This window comes from Anabrus simplex, chromosome 1, assembly GCF_040414725.1.
Source record: "Anabrus simplex isolate iqAnaSimp1 chromosome 1, ASM4041472v1, whole genome shotgun sequence".
NCBI lineage: Eukaryota > Metazoa > Arthropoda > Insecta > Orthoptera > Tettigoniidae > Anabrus > Anabrus simplex.
Window position 1 is genome coordinate 1,278,879,721 of NC_090265.1, and position 19,331 is coordinate 1,278,899,051.

At 38.4% G+C, this 19,331-nt stretch overlaps 1 protein-coding gene across 4 annotated transcripts in view; it reads right to left on the reverse strand.

Moving 5' to 3' along the window:
• Window positions 1–3,431: 3,431 nt before the first annotated feature.
• Window positions 3,432–19,331, reverse strand: part of dlg1 (discs large 1) — a 961,276-nt gene continuing 945,376 nt past the window's right edge. For all 4 annotated transcript variants that reach the window (XM_067137677.2, XM_067137678.2, XM_067137675.2 and 1 more), the window contains 2 exons: window positions 12,203–12,294; window positions 3,432–6,706 (listed from right to left, as the gene is read on the reverse strand). In XM_067137677.2, the coding sequence (XP_066993778.2) occupies window positions 6,600–6,706; window positions 12,203–12,294 (199 nt within the window). In that variant the 3' untranslated portion in view covers window positions 3,432–6,599. The remainder of the gene's footprint in view (window positions 6,707–12,202; window positions 12,295–19,331) is intronic.

Genomic DNA, 19,331 nt, shown 5'->3' on the forward strand with positions numbered 1-19,331 from the left:
TGTTAAATGTACGTGGAACCAGAGTGATGGCAAGCAGTAGTGACTGATGTCAGTTATGATGTGTATTTAACTGTTGATACTGAAATTGCAGCATGTGGAAATTTGACAGCAGACGAGATTCTCCAGGAGATGAGATTCTCCAGGAAATGCTACAAAATTCCAATCCATCTAATGATAAAGAGGAGAGCAGTCATGCGTCATAGAAGAGCCTGTACCGACAATGTTTGAAGTTTTTAACCCCAATGCATCCGTAAGCGGACTGGTACGCGCTCGAGCACCTGGGCCAGGACTCCGTAAGCGGACTGGTACGCCGGAGTGCAAGGTCGCATATTAGAGACGTTTGTGACATCTGTAGGCTTTTTCTGGAAACATTTCTACTGGAAATCTGTTCTTGGTGTCTCATAGTGTCCCCAGAGTGCTCTGGTATGCAACTTTGGCAAAGAGAATTGATTGAAATATCGATCGAGAAATCTGTATTCTGTTGTTGACAAGATGGATGACTGAGAAGGAAGTTGCTTGCTCGCGCGAAATGCTCAGTAATAGCGAAATTCAAAGCATATTTGATGTTTTAGGCTCTGATTTCAGCAGTATTAGTGAGGAAGAAGTTATTAGTGATCCTGTGCATGAATGAAAACGAAATATATCACCAGAGATCTTTCGCGTAGTAATATCGTACGACATGGAATGCCGAATGAACTTTCTCCCGCCCCTCAAGATCCGATTGTGACTGCCGGATTTGAACCTACAATCTTGGTACCTGGATGTGAACACTTTACCACTGATCCTCAGACTTAATAATAATAATAATAATAATAATAATAATAATAATACACCGAGAGAGACATACGGCTGAAAGTTCGTATTTGGGATATAGGTTCGAATCTCTTCATTCACTTACTCGTGATTTGTTTCCCATTAATTCCTTATTTCCACATCAGGCAAATGTTAGGCTCATGTCGTATTGGTTTTCTATTATTTCCTTATTTCAAATCAGGCAAATGTTAGGCTCGTGCCGTATAATTAAGGCCATAACACACACTAAAGAACTTCTGAGGTGAGATAAGGTAATGAAAAATTTAAGATTTCAAAGGGATTTTTTATGTGTTATATTTCTGTATTGTTCTGTTTTTGGTGTCATGAGCAATAGTGTGGAATTTCTCAATAATATACAACAGGTCCCATGATAATACGCGCAGTCGATCACCCACTATACTGTTTTAACCGAAAGCTTGCAACACCCAGGTTGCATACTAAAAAGTTGGAGGATTCCTAGCAATGTCAGAGCAAAGGGCGGGTGGATGCATATGGGTTAAAATGGTAAGAAATTTAAGACGATTTGTTGAAGCTCAGTCAAATATTTATGACGACGCGTTTCAAGCTTTAAATTAAACTGAAGATTCTGTATCATATAAAACTAAACAAACCTAAACAAACAAAAACCACTAACTTTCTGTAAGTGAGCACTGGAATTAGTGGATTTGCTAAATTGTGTGTAAATACTATAAATGCTGCTGTTTTACTAGCATTTATACAGTATATTTTCCAGTATTCGGGAGATAGTGGGTGTGAACTCGGCAGCCCTGAAGATGGTTTTCCATGGTTTCCCATTTTTTCACCAGGGCTGGGGCTGTACCTTAATTATGGCCACAGCTGCTTCCTTCCCACTCCTAGCCCTTTCCTGTTCCATTGCCGCCATAAGATCTATCTGTGTTCGTGCAAAGTAAAGCAATATGGAAAAAAATACAGTAGAGTCTCGATTATCCGACTTAAATGGGACCTGGAGTACGTCGGATCACCGAAAATGTCTGATAATACGGAATAACTTTGAAAATGAACTAAAACAAACAGGAAGGCTATACTGTATTATGTACTATGTTTTACGGCACTCTATTTATTGACTTATTAATTCAATTGTACAGTAGATGCAGTACTCTTTTCTTACTACGCCTGTAACCAGGTGTAGACGTCTTGGCTTGGGCTGCAAGAGTTTAGATGTCAGCATCTTGAAATTCAGCCCAGTCTGAACACAATTAAAAATCTGATCACCGGTTAATCCTTCAGCAAGAATTATTTCTTGAAATTGTCTTTTAAATTTCACAACCTCATCGGATTTAGCTGACGGTTTTTCTCCACAGATATTAAGCTGCCCAATATCGTACCGTTTTTTCCACCGATCAAGCCACCCAGCACTAGCAGTAAAATTAGGTTCCCTTTAGTAAACTCATTCTGGATATACACTGCCATTTCTTGCAGAATGGGGCCAGATATTGACAAGCACTTTTCCTGGTTTTTAGTGAACCAAAGAAATAGTGCTTCACTTACTTTTTCGTACTCACATTTTTCATTGTTTTTTTTTTCTAATTTTCAGTGCATCACTTGTTGATCTCGTAGAGCACCACTTTTCAATTTATTCCCTCGTATGTTTCCAGTCTCCCACTGTAACACATCCAACACCATAATCTGAAGCCATTTTTTTGGAGAGTTTCCCCTTTGTCCAGTCTCTTGAACCCACTCTACTTGTCTTCCACAGAAACAATCACTTTCTTACGTTTACTCACCATACTCACAGAGGATATGAAAACTACTGTATAACATCCGCACCCAACCAATACTACATTGAGCAATCCTACCGCATGACTGCCAGTGCTTGTCCCACAGTCGCACCCTCCACACCCCGTGTCCCAGAATTGCATCCACCTAAAGTTCAAATTAAGACTACCAGTGTCGGATAACACGGAGTGTCGGATAAGCGAAGGTCGGTTGAGCGAGACTCTACTGTAGTACAATTTCTTGTGAAAATTTTCATCTACAGTACAGGACAACCATGGCAGCTGTTAAGGTATGGTAGAATGCGTAATACTGTAATAATTATTCATTACAATGAATTTATTAAATTGTATGTATTTATACAGTACTGTACTATATTTTCGTTCAAGGAGTCATTCTTGATTAATTTGAATTTTGGATAATTCAAATTTTTTCCGATTCCCCTTGGAGTTTGAATTACAAATAGTCCACTGTACTAAACTTTGAATATGTATCAGGAAAAATAATAAATAAAAACGAGAATAAGAGATCTCAAACAACAGGAGAAAACAACACGTGAACTTAGAATAAAGTGAAACTGCAACACGGTTGAATGTTTACACTGGCCTGCAAAATTAGTTTTTTTCTTTTATCTCAAGTATTGATGGTGACACAATAAATTTTGGCATGCTAAAATGAATGCTGAAGGACGCTTTCACCTAATGTCAATTATTTTCAAGCAGCCTGCCAGAATAAATCCTTTCCACTGGACTTGGTATGTTATATCTCCTGCACAACATTCTACATTTGATGACCTTGCAAATAATTCACAGTTACTAAAAGTCAGTGCCTGAAAATAAATCAAGGTTTTCAAGGTCTCTGTAATCTGAAAGAAGAAACAGAAATAAACTCAAGGGGACTCAACTTTATTTACATTTCACTGAAATGGGCAGTAATTATTTTGTATACAGAATTCAACAACACTTTTACACAGCTGCAGTCAATTGAAAGGACAATTTCTTCTTTAATAATAATAATAATAATAATAAACAGAGTTAATGTGGGAAAGCCATGCACATATTTTTCTTCAACCCATCAGAATTAACCAATCCTGCTAACGAAGTGGGAAAGCTATTGCTGCTCAGAGTATCATGTAATAAAGAGTATGATTCATCTTCATGTACTGGAAGATTATGAAAGAGGAGATGAAGAGAAACATACAGCAGCACAACTATCCATTTTCACAAAGCACTTTACCATCAACTTTCAACAGAACCTCTAGAAACATCTAAACCCAAGCAAGCATTTTACATGACAGCCCTCTTTAACAAATTCTGTACAATTCTACCATTTTTGCAAATGAGTTACAGAATATCCCTCTCTCAAGCATCAATCCACAAATGCACTGTTGCTACAGAACAGGTATGTCAAAATCTGATTAGCTCTACAAAGAGCAATGTCAATAAATGTTAATTAATAAATAAATACTATCTACAGAATTAAAAACATTGTTCAAGTATTCACATATCTATGACAACTTGCAAGAAGGTTCTTAAAAGTCTTCTCATTTTACTACCTGCATTAATATAGGTCATATTTCTGCTGTCCCAGTGAATACATTTAATAGATACTGTTTTATGCCGAGACCCATTTAATGTTTTTTTATTGTGCATTTTATAAAACATTATCAAAAATAATCACCAATATCTTACTGTGAAATAAGAACTGAATCACTAATAGATATAAATTTAAAAAAAGAAATCAGTAATAAAATTTCGTTGTAAAAGTAAGATTAAAATCACACATAGGTACAGTAGTGCCTTTTATTTAAATAAGCATTTTATACAGTAATGTATTCAAGTCAGCAATTTCTTAAATGAAATATGTTCCTATTCATATCATTTATGTCAATAACTGTTCTGAACAAGTTTACGACATTCATCAAAAAATGTTGAACACTCAACAATTTTGAGGATTGCTATGGATAATTCTGGTGACCTGAACACCATATGTCAAATCATTGAACATGTTAATCTTGCAACTATCAGAGTAAAAGAGCACACTCCACACTTAGAGGGAAGAAAAGATATATGTAAATTTAAGACCACCAGAAACAAATATCAACAAACATTAAGTCAAACAATCCCATGTTTCTGATTAAAGTACTTTGTCAAAATGATTTCCATTCTATTCTCCTATTTCAAATTACCTACCCTCTTTCTAATCACTTTATCACAAACGTCCATCAGGCTATTCTTTGTTAATTCCTTTACACTATATAACAATATCCAATAAACTCGTTAGCAGGCTTACAGATTTGCATTATTAACAATAAAAAAGACAAGTTAATATTAGCCATCATCCAACAAACAAGGAAAGGGGAGGGTAGTTTTTGTTATTTACATTCATGTTGTGTTCAAACTACAAACTCAGAAGATGTCTTGGGAGAACACAAGAGGATCAGCAGCCACATGGTTACATTTTGCTTCATGTTACATAAAGCAAAGTATATTGAACAACTATTACAATATTTCACTGATGAAGAATGTATATATAAATATTCCTTTTAGTGTTAAATATAATCAATGGAATATCTTATCACAAGAAAGCTTGGATACAAGTGAGCAACTACTCAGAAGAAATAGCTACATATGCAAAACACAACACTGCCAGCAGATAGTAAATTTTGTGAACTAATATGAAGATAAAAAGAAATCTGTGCGAGATTGTCCACATAACTTCTCCCTTTACAGTATTCTGTAATTTACTGAACAAAGGTATTTAAAAGATTTTCAAATCACATATGGTTAGTAAAATAAAAGTGCAACAGTTCGATGGGAAAATAAATTTTGAAATTGATTCAGTTCCATAATTTAGTAAAACAGTAGTTTCCTTATGTTGGCTACAAAACTATGCCACATGGATATTCAATTTTAAGAATTTTAAACCAAGACTTTCATTATAAATTCTCTATTATTTTCTTGATAGACTGCAAAGCCAATGTATCCCAAGGCAGCTTCCTCCGCCTTCATCTTTGGAACATGGACAGTATCTGTCCTTATTGATAAATATACATATATAAAAACAATCATTTTTGTTTTAACGTACCTACATTGCAACCCACAAAGCTTTTCTTTTCTAGGCAACACGCTCAATTAACAAACAAGAACAAGTTGCAATTATTGAGATTTTTTATAGTTTTATGAATTAACAGATCTTGAGATTGCTGATGTGGTTATGTTCAAATGTCATCCATACAAAAACATTATCCGAGTCATCGCTATTAGGGCACTCTCACCCTGGGTATCATTAGGTCCAGCACTGTACAGTCCACATCGAAAAATAACTACGAGTTAATTTTCCAAACCTTGAAAAGGGGGCCAACCTTTCATTTCCTCATGGCGAATTGCATGGATTTCTCCTATATCGCGCAAGTTCAGCAAATGTTTTGGCCGTTGCCCGCTCCACCTTGCCCACTCTTACACCACCAATCACCCTGAATGCTAATTCCTCCTTAGAGGGTCTCTAACTATAATTCTACCAACACAAGGCCACCAGTATATATATTCAACACTCGTGTATAACAATACAGTCTTTCCATTTAAATATTCATGTGTAATAACATCCCAAAAGCATAGGATTCATAAAACTGAACAATAAAATAGATAACCAATGGTTCTAATATGGTGACAGAAGCAGTAAGTTACTTAATAAAGATGGCAAATACACATTCCACAAACTGAAGTTATATCATTTCATAAAAACTGTGCCAATAAATATTAAAAATGTGTAACAACTTTCTTCAAAAATGATGTAGAGATATTGATATTAAGAAAAACAATCTGTAGGTAAAAGACACTCAAGTCACCAAGAAATGTAAATAAGATTTGTACAAATATAATTGGATTAAAACGCCACTAAAATATATTCCTATGATTTGAGGATGTTTTCAAAAAGCGCTGCTATTGGCAGAGATAGCTGCATTCAGGGAGGGTTAAATTAGGGCAATGGCGAACATCCACTCAATAGCCGCCGCGTGCGGGCATTGTCCACGGCGAGGGGGAGGCGCCCCGTCACAGCTGGTCTTTGGACGGCACCCAGATGTTGGGTCCAGCCTGCTCCTGGATCACCTCTTTCACCTTCATGTAGATATCCTCTGGTGTGTCTCCTTGAACAACAGCTAAAAGCAAACATTACAGAATTTCTTAATAAGAAAACAAAACAACTACAAGCACTTCAAATGTAATGAAATCCAAAGTACTGTACAGTCAACACATTCAAACTGGGAACAAAATCAGTCCATACTAACAAAATATTCAAATAATCACAGTTATCATATTTTCAGACATGGGAACTTTAAATGCGCAGTCCACTAAGCTGTCCACAAACAGATCTGAAAAAGGAATTGAATATCATCCGTGCTATTGTCAAGTTCAATGGTTATAACAATACTTTTATTGAACGCATTATCAATAAATTTAAGCGTCCCTGTAAATCAAATTTGTCTGTCTGTTAGGTCATCAGCCCACAGGCTGGTTGGATCCTCAAATAGCACCACCAAAGGCTATGCAGTTATAAAGAAACTTCAAAAACCAATGGCAGAGCCCAAATGAGGCGTAGTAGGCAAGATGAGGAGTGAGGTAGTTTGCCATTGCTTTCCTCACTACACCAGAAGGTGCTACTGCAGCACGACTGATCCTATGAGCAACACCTTTCATAACACTCAGACACTAGTTGTGCTCCAAATGTCATTACTCAGCACCACTCATATCCCAGCAGCTTCCATACTGTCACAGCCATGGACGAGACAGGGACTTCGGTGGAAGCTACACTTTGCTCTGACCTGTGCCAAGAGACTGAAATCAAATTTAATAAAGGATAAATCAAAATTGTTTTTGACTTTCACTTTTGATAAAACCATACATAACGTCACCAATATATTTAAGAAACATAAAGTTTACATCTCTTTCAGAACTAAGAATAGAAATTTGGACGTTCTACACAATTCCAACCTGATCAATATATTTAACCCTTTCTCAAAATCAGGTGTATACAGATTTCGATGCAACGAGTACAGCAGCTCGTATCTCAGGCAAACTGGTCGGAGCATAAAAATCAGGTACACAGAACATACGAATGCAATTAGATATAATAGATTTTCTGCGGTAGGCCAGCATATAGATGACGCTAAACAAAAATTTTATGGAATAGACCAGGATATTGAAGTCCTTGACATGCTTAGCAAAGGCCCCCTTTTAGATACTACCGAAAATTGCTACATTCACTTTGACCAATTTTTTAATCCGAAATTTAATTTAAATGGCATCTGTGAGAAATCAAAAATCCTGTTTGATGTTCTCATTGCAGTGTTTAATATGTTTAATACTCCAAAAAATAGCTCAGTCTTTCAGATAGGACGTAACACTTTGACATGACATCCCCTCCTACCTCCAAAATCCCCTGATCCTGCCCCTCCTATCGCCCCTCTCCCTCTTCCTCCCTAACACACTCGTTCCCTCTCCCCTTCCTTGCCTAGTCAATCCATGCAACTTCCTAGCCAGTTCCTCTTCAACTCCACAGCACACGCAACCAGCCCACCGAGGTGTGTCTCTTCATAAAGTTTTACTTTCTTGCCCCATTTCCACTATCCGAGTTTAACTCGTTTTTATCTTTCATACTACAGGCCTGCATTGGATCGAGAACCTTTGCTTTTAACATCTTCAACACACAGTTCCGGCCACAAGATCCACTCGCTCCAGTATAATACAACATAACATCATATTTTATGAACATAATTCTCATATATATTACCAATTGACTTAGTGTCTAATTTTTCAATCCCCCCCCCCCCTTAAGTGGATTTCCGAAAACAATTTTCATGCCTGTAACATCTTCAGTTTTTGAGATATATGTATCCTCGTAAAAGGAGTTCATCTCCGTTTTCATTCCCTTCCCTACCAAGTTGCCCCCTCCCCCCCCCCCCCCCCCAAATGCGTGTTCCTTTATTTTAATGGAGGTTGAATTCTTTTTATCAGGATACTGATATCTCAAAAACTGAAGATGTTACAGACATGAAAATTGGTATTTGGAATCTTCTTTAAAAATAAAGAAACATGTATTTATTTTTTCGACTTGAGAGAATAGCCCCAAAAGCTAATACCACAAACTTGGTTTACAAAGAATTTCTTGGGTAAATGAAACTCAATATTTGGGTGAGTTTTTATACAATAGGAATTTTCAGATAATGGCTTAGTACAATGCCGAGGAATGATTACTTTGATCAAATTACGAAATCCACGCGAGCGAAGCCACGGGTAACTGCTAGTTGTAATTTAAATGTATTATCAAAATTTCATTTCTATATGTCCAGTAGTTTTGGCTAGGCGGTGATGAATGAGTCAGTCATTCAGTAAGGACATGTTCCTTTATATATATATATATAGATAAGTGTGTCTATAGCAACACTATCTTGGCTGTGTGGATCTTCAGATGAATCACTCGCACACTCCACATCATTACAAGTAATAAATCTCATTGTAGACCGTATTGGACATCAGATATGAACATTAAAACAAGAATAATAGTCAACACCACCTTTCCAATACTTATCTTTCCTATATTTAGGAAATAAACATTACAACAGGCGTTGTAAGATGGGACATGTTTCGCTTAACAGTCGTAAGCATCGTCAGCCAAAAATAAATCTTAGCCTAAAGTTAGGTCATGTCCTTAACATATATGGCACCCTAAGAATCAACATTTATATTTATAAAATGAAAATAGGCTTAAAACTAGTGTGAAAAAACATGGAATGCACGCACTTGGCATCTTATTTTTTTCGTTTTGGTCTTGAACTCCCAGCAAAAATGAAGCGGCTTCAGGCGTTATCAATCCTGTTTGAAGTGTTACTACTCCATGTCTGCTACAACATATGATTTCTCTCGCCCGTTCTCACGTATCTCTACAAGAGTGGGATTTAATTATTTCTTCACTTAAAAGAATATAACCATCATGTTTTGTTATATATGAACATTCTTATTAACTGACTGGCAGCCATGAGTGTGATATTACACTGCCAGCTCTGTGTTGTACCTTATGTTTTTAACCTCTGGCAACACGATTACGTGTTTTTTCTAACTCAGCCATGATGAACACTTATATATTTTCACTCTTGTTTTTATGTTTGAACATTCTGATTGATTGACTGACTGGTAACAATGATATCCTAATGAATTTAATTATTTCACTACCAGCTCTGTATTGTAGCCTACTTTCTGTTCTTATCCTCTGTCTCAACTCGATTGTGTTTTTTCTCTTAGCCATATTGTAACATTCCATGTTTTTTCACACTAGTTTTAAGCCTATTTTCATTTTATAAATATAAATGTTGATTCTTAGGGTGCCATATATGTTAAGGACACTAGGTTCAGCGCCCTGACCTAACTTTAGGCTAAGATTTATTTTTGGCTGATGATGCTTACGACTGTTAAGCGAAACCTGTCCCATCTTACAACGCCTGTTGTAATGTTCACTCCACATCAAACGGATTCCCATCTTCCTCACACCAACAGTCAAATTCCGTACGATATCCTCCTCACTTTCATGTCTGGAAACATAAGTCTTTATCAATGTCTAACCACTCAATTATGTCACTTTCTTTTGCATCTTGGCATTCATCCAGGTTTTGCAGTAATGTCATCATTGTAGCGAGAATATTTTGCACGTTCAAAATATAGTTGTCGCTGAAGCCGGCCTTTCTTTGAGCTTCAATTAGAATCGGTTTCCATTATCATGCGAGTACAGTAGTGTTAATTTAGACTTGTTGATTGCATGAAGGGCACCCAACAAGCTAAATTCCTTCCAAAATATTGAAATATTGATGTTCGCCTCCATCAATTGCTGCAACAGAGATGATCTGTAGCTCTCATTTAAAGCAGCATGAAAGCTTTGGGCCATAGGTTGCAAAACAAAAGTTACATTATGGGGACGGAATTAAATGAAATTATCACCTTGTCTATGCCTGCGTTGCTCAGGTGGCAGTGCGTTGACCTCTCACCACTGGGTTTCGTAATTCACTTCGTGCGAGATTTGTGCTGGACAAAGCAGAGGCGGGACAGATTTTTCTCCAGGTCCTCCGGCTTTCCCTGTCATCTTTCATCCCAGCAACATACTCCAACATCAGTTCATTTATCGGTCAATCATTGCCCCAGAGGAGTGCGACAGACTTTGGCAGCTGGCACAGTTCCTATCCTCGCCGCTAGAGGGGGCTTCATTCATTCCATTCCTGACCTGGCTGAAACTGGAAAGAGGCTGTAGATTTTCATTCATTCGTCACCTTGTCTATCAAGAGTACTTACCACTTTGATTGGCAGTGACTTTTTAACTTTCTTTGGATATGTTACGCCAGTGCAGCACTAGTATATGGGAAGGTAAACATTTTCAATACAATCCTGTCTCATCTGTATTGTAAAGTTATGCCAGGCCAAGCTGTTCACTTCCAGTGAACAATTGAAATTCTTGTGTGAACTTTTCAGCAGCTTGATGTGTCTGCACTAAGACGTTCCCTGTGAATTGCAATTTCTTGTATTCTGTAGCATTTCTTAAACGACATAAGCCAACTAGAAGGTGCTTTAATGACTCTTCCTAAGCTAAAAGCAGAGTGAAAACCTTTTCTTGCTCAGCACACAATAGGCTGGTCATTCAAGGAACACTTTCTGCTTGTTTATGATTAAACCTCTATACCATGACTTCATTAACATTTTCATAGTCCGATGTTCTAATTTACTTTGGGGACAAACGATCACACCTAGCGAAAAATTTAATCAGGGTTTCCTTTAGTTTCTTCATGTCTCTTACTGTCATTTCACCCACACCATTTCAGTCACTGACTAGTTTGGATATTTAATCACCTTTCTCCAGTCTTTCTATTAATTGTCAGTTTTTCGCTGATGATTAAGGTTTTATATTTCATGTTATGACCACTCATACTTAAAACTGATAAAATCACAAATCACAGTTTAAAACTCTCATAGGCAACTTCAATTCACCACTTTGAAAATACTTCTGCACGTACATTCACACTTTTTAACTGAACTGTTAGCACTGTTGCGGATCTCTGGTGCACCTACCCTTCACAACTAGGTTGAGAAGGTTGAGATCAGAGACTTTACAGCATAGCATTTGGCAAAAGGAGGATAGATTCTGGGTGAAAATGCATTCCTCTTGCACTGCCTCTACTTAGAAGATAAAGGAAACTTGTGTCGTACCACCCGCGACAACATGCCCATTAGTCTCCAAGTTTGCAGCATTCTGGTAATTGTGTGCAAGTAGACCAACTGTTACACTGCAGATTTTGCCTCCGTGCATATTATTGAATTAAAATTCCTTTAAACAGCACACAAATGATTTTAGTACATAAGATGATGAGTAACTATCAGAATTACTAATTTTTAAAAATTACTCTTCAAACCCAGGAATTAACTGCAAAGCAAATTATCTGGATTTGAATTACCATGAATGCACTGTATTTATAACATGATGTAATTTCCTTCTTTTCCTTTTCTTCTATATCTTGATTTTCTAAAAAAACCTGGGAATAAAATATTACACTCTAACTTAAGAAGAATGCTGGCTAAATTTCAAATACCACTTTTAAACAATCTTTCACCATGCTTACCAGTGAAATATTCTCCAAATTCCTGCTCCATCTTCATGGCACGTTCAAATGTCTTTTTCGCCTGTTCTTCAGTCATCCTCTTATTCATTTCCCTAAGAAGAGAGAGAGAAACATTTCAAGATGATTGAATAATATATACTAGAAAAGAAAACAAGCATAAAATACAGGATGCATAAAATATAGAATGCTGTATTTTATGTTATATTAAATAAAACCTATCTAAGAAGGTGACTCATTTTTAAAACAACGGACATACTGAGGTCATCTTCACCAACAAAAGTAGAGGCTATTCTCACACATTTTTGGCAAAAGATAACTATTCTTTACTCTTTGCTATTTTTTTTTTTTTAAATATCTCTCAAGGCAATTGGATATTTCTTTTGAACTTCTATGAAGGTAAAGAAAACAGGAAAGCATTTAAATGTAGTGCAGCGTATGAATCATAACTGCACGTATGCAGAACGGAAATTCTATTTCAGTTTGCTATAGCTTTTATTTGTTTTCCTTTAAATTTAGGTGAACAAATTTTGAAGTCTAGACAAGCTATAAAACTGTGAAGTTAATAGGATCTTCACCAATGTAATGAAACCATTGTAAAGCATAGTTCTAGTAAAATTAACAATCAGTTCAGCCTATGGTAAATATTTTTATACAATATTTTCTACATTTACAGCAGACCATGATTAAAGTTCCTCAGCTGTACTAGTTGCATGACTTCTTCTAGCATCTGCAGAGATTATCTGCATGTAGAGTTCTATTTCAAACCTGAATAATGGATATATCATCACAATGTGTTCCAAGTTCTGGACACTTATGCACATGTCACTTTCTCGTATCTTCTGCTGATCAAAATATTTAACAATAGAATTTAGTTTTCTTAATATTCAATTCCTCAACCCACTAGGTTGACAGTGCTCATTTCCTGATAATCTTACTCCATAGTCTGTTCTACCCCCTCTGACCTTTACTCAAATGTCACAGATTCCCAACATATCCAGCTGCATCCTGTCTATTGAGTCATTCCTACTTTCTTCTGTACGTCCAATTTATATTCATAGCATCTAATCGAATTCCAACTTTTTGCACATATTATAGAAGTGAGACTTCATTACTCCCTTGGATCCAATGTTGGCTGCAAATATTGCAAGTGTGTTTCAATAAATATATGAAGCAGGAAGCTTTCCTTACATATAGGTCCAATGAGATTTTACCTCTGGTTGGTAGATGGGGTAGCCATTGAAACACAAAGGTTTTATATGACTAATCTGAAATGCACCCTCATGATATTCTGAATTTCAGGACCAATCCCTAGCTTCATTAGCTTAACTAACGGAACCCACACAATGAGCAACCAATCACTATAGTACATGTAGTTCTTTGTTAATTTTGTTCTTACATTAATGATTGTCTAATGTTTACAAGACTCTTTCCACCACCATGCCACAGAAGAATGCACTGTCTATAATGACACAGCATTGCAGATGTGGTCCTTTGTTTTTAACATGACCAAGACTCTGGTGTCTAGGCAATACTTGAATGATGACTATGATGATGATGGATTTTTTTACATCCCATTAACTACTTCTATGGTTTTTGGAGACACCAAGGTGCAGGAATTTTGTCCTGGAAGAGTTCTTTCACTTGCCAGTATTTGAGTACCTTCAAATACCAACAGACTGAGCTGGAATCAAACCCACCAACTTGAGCTCAGAAGGCCAGCTCTCTACCGCCGAAACTACCCAGCCCAGCTATTTTAGGTTTATACAGGGTCTGACTGAAATATCCAACTATTTTGCAATGCTGCTGCCAGATCAGAAGATTTGTTGGGGGGGGAGACTACTGTTCTTGAATGCATGTGTTGCCAGACTCAAAGCCTTTCAGTGAAAACAAAAAAGATAATGTAGTTATCAGGTTATAATGACTAGACCCTGGACATGTTTTGGCATTATTTTGGAATGGCAAGGCCAGTTTTTATTTAGCCTCTTTTGGCTCTTTTTCCTGCCTTTTTGCCTGCCTACTTTGACAACTCAGTGCCTAAATATACAGGCTCTACTAATGAATGACAAATGGCTAACTGGACTGAGGCACTTCCAAGTGTTTGTTGTGGAGACTTATTTCAAAAATAATGAATCTGTTATTCTGACTCTTAAGAATATTTTGCAGGCACTTCAAGACTCATCACAATGACAGTGTTCTGAGCTGCAAGGCTGTGAAGCTGGCTCTGCAATGAAAAGAAAATGATCAGGAAGAAAACCAACTATCGAATCTCCTGAAAACATCAAACGTGTGCATCAAACGTTAGTCCAATGTCCAATAACGGACCATTATATTGGTATTGTTAGTCAGAAGCCCACCATGAACAGTCAACAAACATACCCTTACATTTAAAATGTCTGATCACAGAGTGCATCACTTGTTTCATAAAGACTTGAATTTTCACCCCAATAAAATGGCAATCATAAGTGAACAGGGCATGTTACAATGAGATAGTTCTTCTGAATGCTCTTGATAATCAAACTGACCAGGTAATAATGACAGGTGAAGCAAATTTTCACCTACTGGTGATTTCAATTCTTAGAATTGTTGTTACTGGGCACTGCAGAATCCCAAGGAGATTCATCCAAACCCTCTACATTCCGAGGAATGTCTGTTGTTGTCTGTCGCAGTTTGGAGCGATTGATATGCATCCTTTACAAGACGAAGCACGAAAGTCAGTCACAGTAACTATAGGCCCTAGTCCAGATCAGTTTTTAAACTGGAGCTGAATGACATGGTACTGAAATCTATTGACTGTCAGTTCTACCGAAAGGGGGGCAACAGCTCACACAGTGGGAATTTCCAAGGCTATAATCAGAGGAATGTTCCAAGATCAAATCACTTCTAGATAGGGGGATATTGAATGGCCTGCATGATCACTGCATCTCAGAGCAACAACTTCTTTCTATAGGGGTACTTTAAGTCCAAGGTACAACACAATTAAGCGACCAACAATAGGAGACTTTAAGAGAAACATAACAGATGCAACAGAAGGAATTTCACCTGCCACATTGCAAAGAGTGATGGAGAACTTTTATAAAAGGTTTCATGAATGCATAGATGACAATGGATACCAACTAAAAAGGAGTATCATTTTCAAAACCTAATGAGTGTACTGAAAATGCTTTGAGATACAGTGTAGGCCAAATTCAGTCAACCACCTGTGTTTAACACCTAGAAAATTTACAGTCTGTCAAAAAAGAATGAGTGCATAATATTGCATAACGTACTATTAAAGATAGGGAAAAGTTATAGGATTAATTATCTGACTCCACTATATTTATAAAAACCATAACCATTAGAACAATAAAAAAGAAAACAACAACGTGCCAAAGAATATCTCAACCAAAGAGACATGTCACTCCAATCCAATTAGGCCTAGTTCAAACTTAATCTTAAGAAGTTCCATGAAAGAGAATACAATTCAAAGACTAAATATACACTGACTGACAGAGCAAATGCAACACCAAGAAGGAGTGGTTCGAAAGGGATGAAAGTTGGGGAAAAAACAGAGACGGCACGGACGAATAATTGATGTTTATTTCAAACCGATATGCAGGTTACACAATGCGCACGGCATCGACTCAGTAGGATGTAGGACCACCGCGAGCGGCGATGCACGCAGAAACACGTCGAGGTACAGAGTCAATAAGAGTGCGGATGTTGTCCTGAGGGATGGTTCTCCATTCTCTGTCAACCATTTGCCACAGTTGGTCGTCCGTACGAGGCTGGGGCAGAGTTTGCAAACGGCGTCCAATGAGATCCCACACGTGTTCGATTGGTGAGAGATACGGAGAGTACGCTGGCCACGGAAGCATCTGTACACCTCGTAGAGCCTATTGGGAGATGCGAGCAGTGTGTGGGCGGGCATTATCCTGCTGAAACAGAGCATTGGGCAGCCCCTGAAGGTACGGGAGTGCCACCGGCCGCAGCACATGCTGCACATACGCACTAGAGGTGACGTGGAATCATACGCAATAGCGCCCCAAACCATGATGCCGCGTTGTCTAGCGGTAGGGCGCTCCACAGTTACTGCCGGATTTGACCTTTCTCCACGCCGACGCCACACTCGTCTGCGGTGACTATCACTGACAGAACAGAAGCGTGACTCATCGGAGAACACGACGTTCCGCCATTCCCTCATCCAAGTCGCTCTAGCCCGGCACCATGCCAGGCGTGCACGTCTATGCTGTGGAGTCTGAGCGGACGCCGGGAGTGCAGGCCTCCTTCAACCAATCGACGGGAAATTGTTCTGGTCGATATTGGAACAGCCAGGGTGTCTTGCACATGCTGAAGAATGGCGGTTGACGTGGCGTGCGGGGCTGCCACCGCTTGGCGGCGGATGCGCCGATCCTCGCGTGCTGACGTCACTCGGGCTGCGCCTGGACCCCTCGCACGTGCCACATGTCCCTGCGCCAACCATCTTCGCCACAGGCGCTGCACCGTGGACACATCCCTATGGGTATCGGCTGCGATTTGACGAAGCGACCAACGTGCCCTTCTCAGCCCCATCCCCATACCCCTCGTAAAGTCGTCTGTTTGCTGGAAATGCCTCCGTTGACGGCGGCCTGGCATTCTTAGCTATACACGTGTCCTGTGGCACACGACAACACGTTCTACAATGACTGTCGGCTGAGAAATCACGCTACGAAGTGGGCCATTCGCCAACGCCGTGTCCCATTTATCGTTCGCTACGTGCGCAGCACAGCGGCGCATTTCACATCATGAGCATACCTCAGTGACGTCAGTCTACCCTGCAATTGGCATAAAGTTCTGACCACTCCTTCTTGGTGTTGCATTTGCTCTGTCAGTCAGTGTAAAATTAAGAGTCCTGTTTTTTAACATCCTCCCTCCTAACTAATTACAGTATCTTGCTATGAGTGATCACACTGTACACATTTTAAGTCTGATATATCATGTTTGGTGTCGTGACACGACCGTTTCGAATTGCATATGCATTCAAAACTTCCAAGTTTAACTAGACACTATTTCTTCATATTCTCCATTTCTCTACTGTATTACCAATTTACAGGGGATATAGTCTTCCAGTTGAACAGATCAGCATACTATCTTGAGTTTTCACTTCAGCCACCCGAGACTTGCCACTGCAACTGGGGAATTATGTTACAATTCAGGTTTATCTCCATTCCACACACTTATGTTTCTCTAACCAAGGAAGTATGATGTCCTCTTTCAGAAGATATCCTTTCTTCCCGTTACATCACTGGATCAACTGCAAGAGTTATTCTTTTCCGAAGAGCCCTTTCAGTTCCTCTATTAGACAATTCCTGTAGCACAGACAAGACCGAAACTTCTCTTTTTCCTAATGCATCCACATCCAAAATATGGGCAAATCCAGAGTCGTGTAGGAACATAACTGCTATCAGTGGAGTTAAGTTACCAGGGTTTTCTGACACATACGTTAGTGGGCTTCCACTGATCACCCACTCCATGTACACAAGAAGTTCCTCATAAGTTAGAACACACTTTCTGAGCATCCCCTTCAGTAATTCTTTAACAGAGTGTACAAGATGTTACCATCAGCTACACCACCAGCATGCTGTAGGAGGACTGAATTTCCACACAATCTCTGAACTGAGCTTGATTTTTCACCCTCTGAGCAGCCAATCTTTTAAGCACAGTCAGTCAGTCAGGTCAGTCAGGTCAGTCAAATCTCCAACTTGTCATTAAGCTTAGAATTTACAATAGACATGGTCACATACATGTTTTTAATATATATTACAATTTTGGTACATAATATTCACAGTATTCCGCTATCAAATACTGATATCATCCATTTCAAAGAACTCCTTCGTTGAGTAAAAAAGGATGTTGGAGCAACCAATGCTTTAATCTAGTTTTAAATATATTATTAGAAAGTACCTGCACCCTAGATGGTAATCTGATGCTTCAATGGATAAATTAGATGACCTGCCTTTGTTTTTAATCTGGTTCGTGGTGTGGGTTACTGTAGCCACGTCCCAGTTCGTGAACTATGGACAATGTCTGAGTGGCTTAGTAAGTGGCGAGATACCAGTTGCTATGGAATGGAAGTGGGCATATCGGATATATTCCGAGTTGCAAGTGATGAAAATCATTGTTGTCCGTATTGAAGATACTGAATGTAGGATGCTAAATGGTTTATTTTGTCACCTATTCAATGCATTTAGGAATTCAATGCATATAAATTTTACATTTAGGAATTTATTCCTAAATTTATTCCTAAATGTAAAATTTATATGCATTGAATAGGTGACAAAATAAACCATTTAGCATCCTACATATATTCCGAGTATCGGCCCTCCTTGTGCTCAGGCGGCTAAGACTATACAATCAACGATGGTCCCTAAGCCATTAGAGGAGAGATCCTCAATGGGACTACGTGTAAGTAAGGGTAACACCCTGCTATACAGAATTTTCACTAAGCATGCTCAGAACATTTTAAGCAAGTCTAGGACCTATGGGAGTAATGGAGTCCCACTCCCATTTGATAGGCAAGGGACTCCTTGGAAAAACTTTGCAAACAAAATGGAATTTGATGGGGAGCTATCAATATTAATGGGGCATATGGAAGAAAGAAAGTAGAAGAGGCTGAGTCAGCAAAGAGGATGTATCTGGATGTGTAAGAAGTTAATGATATTTGGATAAGGGGAGATAACGAATAAGGGATGGGAGATTATTAAGTGTACTTGATGGCTGTCATAAAGGGAAGGGCAGAGTGTAGGGTAGGACTGTTCATCAAGAACACTATTGCAAGTAACACAGTTTCCATCAGGAAGGTAAATGAGCAAATAATGTGGGTAGATTAGATAGTTGGAGGAATTAGGATGAGAAATGTCTCAGTGTATTCACCATGTGAGGGTGCAGACGAGGATGAAGTTGACAAGTTTTATGAATCACTGAGTGATGTAATAGTCAGGGTCAACAGGAAGGATACGATAGTGCTAATGGGCAATTTCAATGTGAGATTTGGAAATAGGAGTGAAGGATACGAACGGGTGATTGATAAATGTGGGGAAGATATGGAAGCTAATAGGAATGGGAAGAGTTTGCTGGACTTCTGTGCTAGTATGGGATTAGCAGTTACAAATAC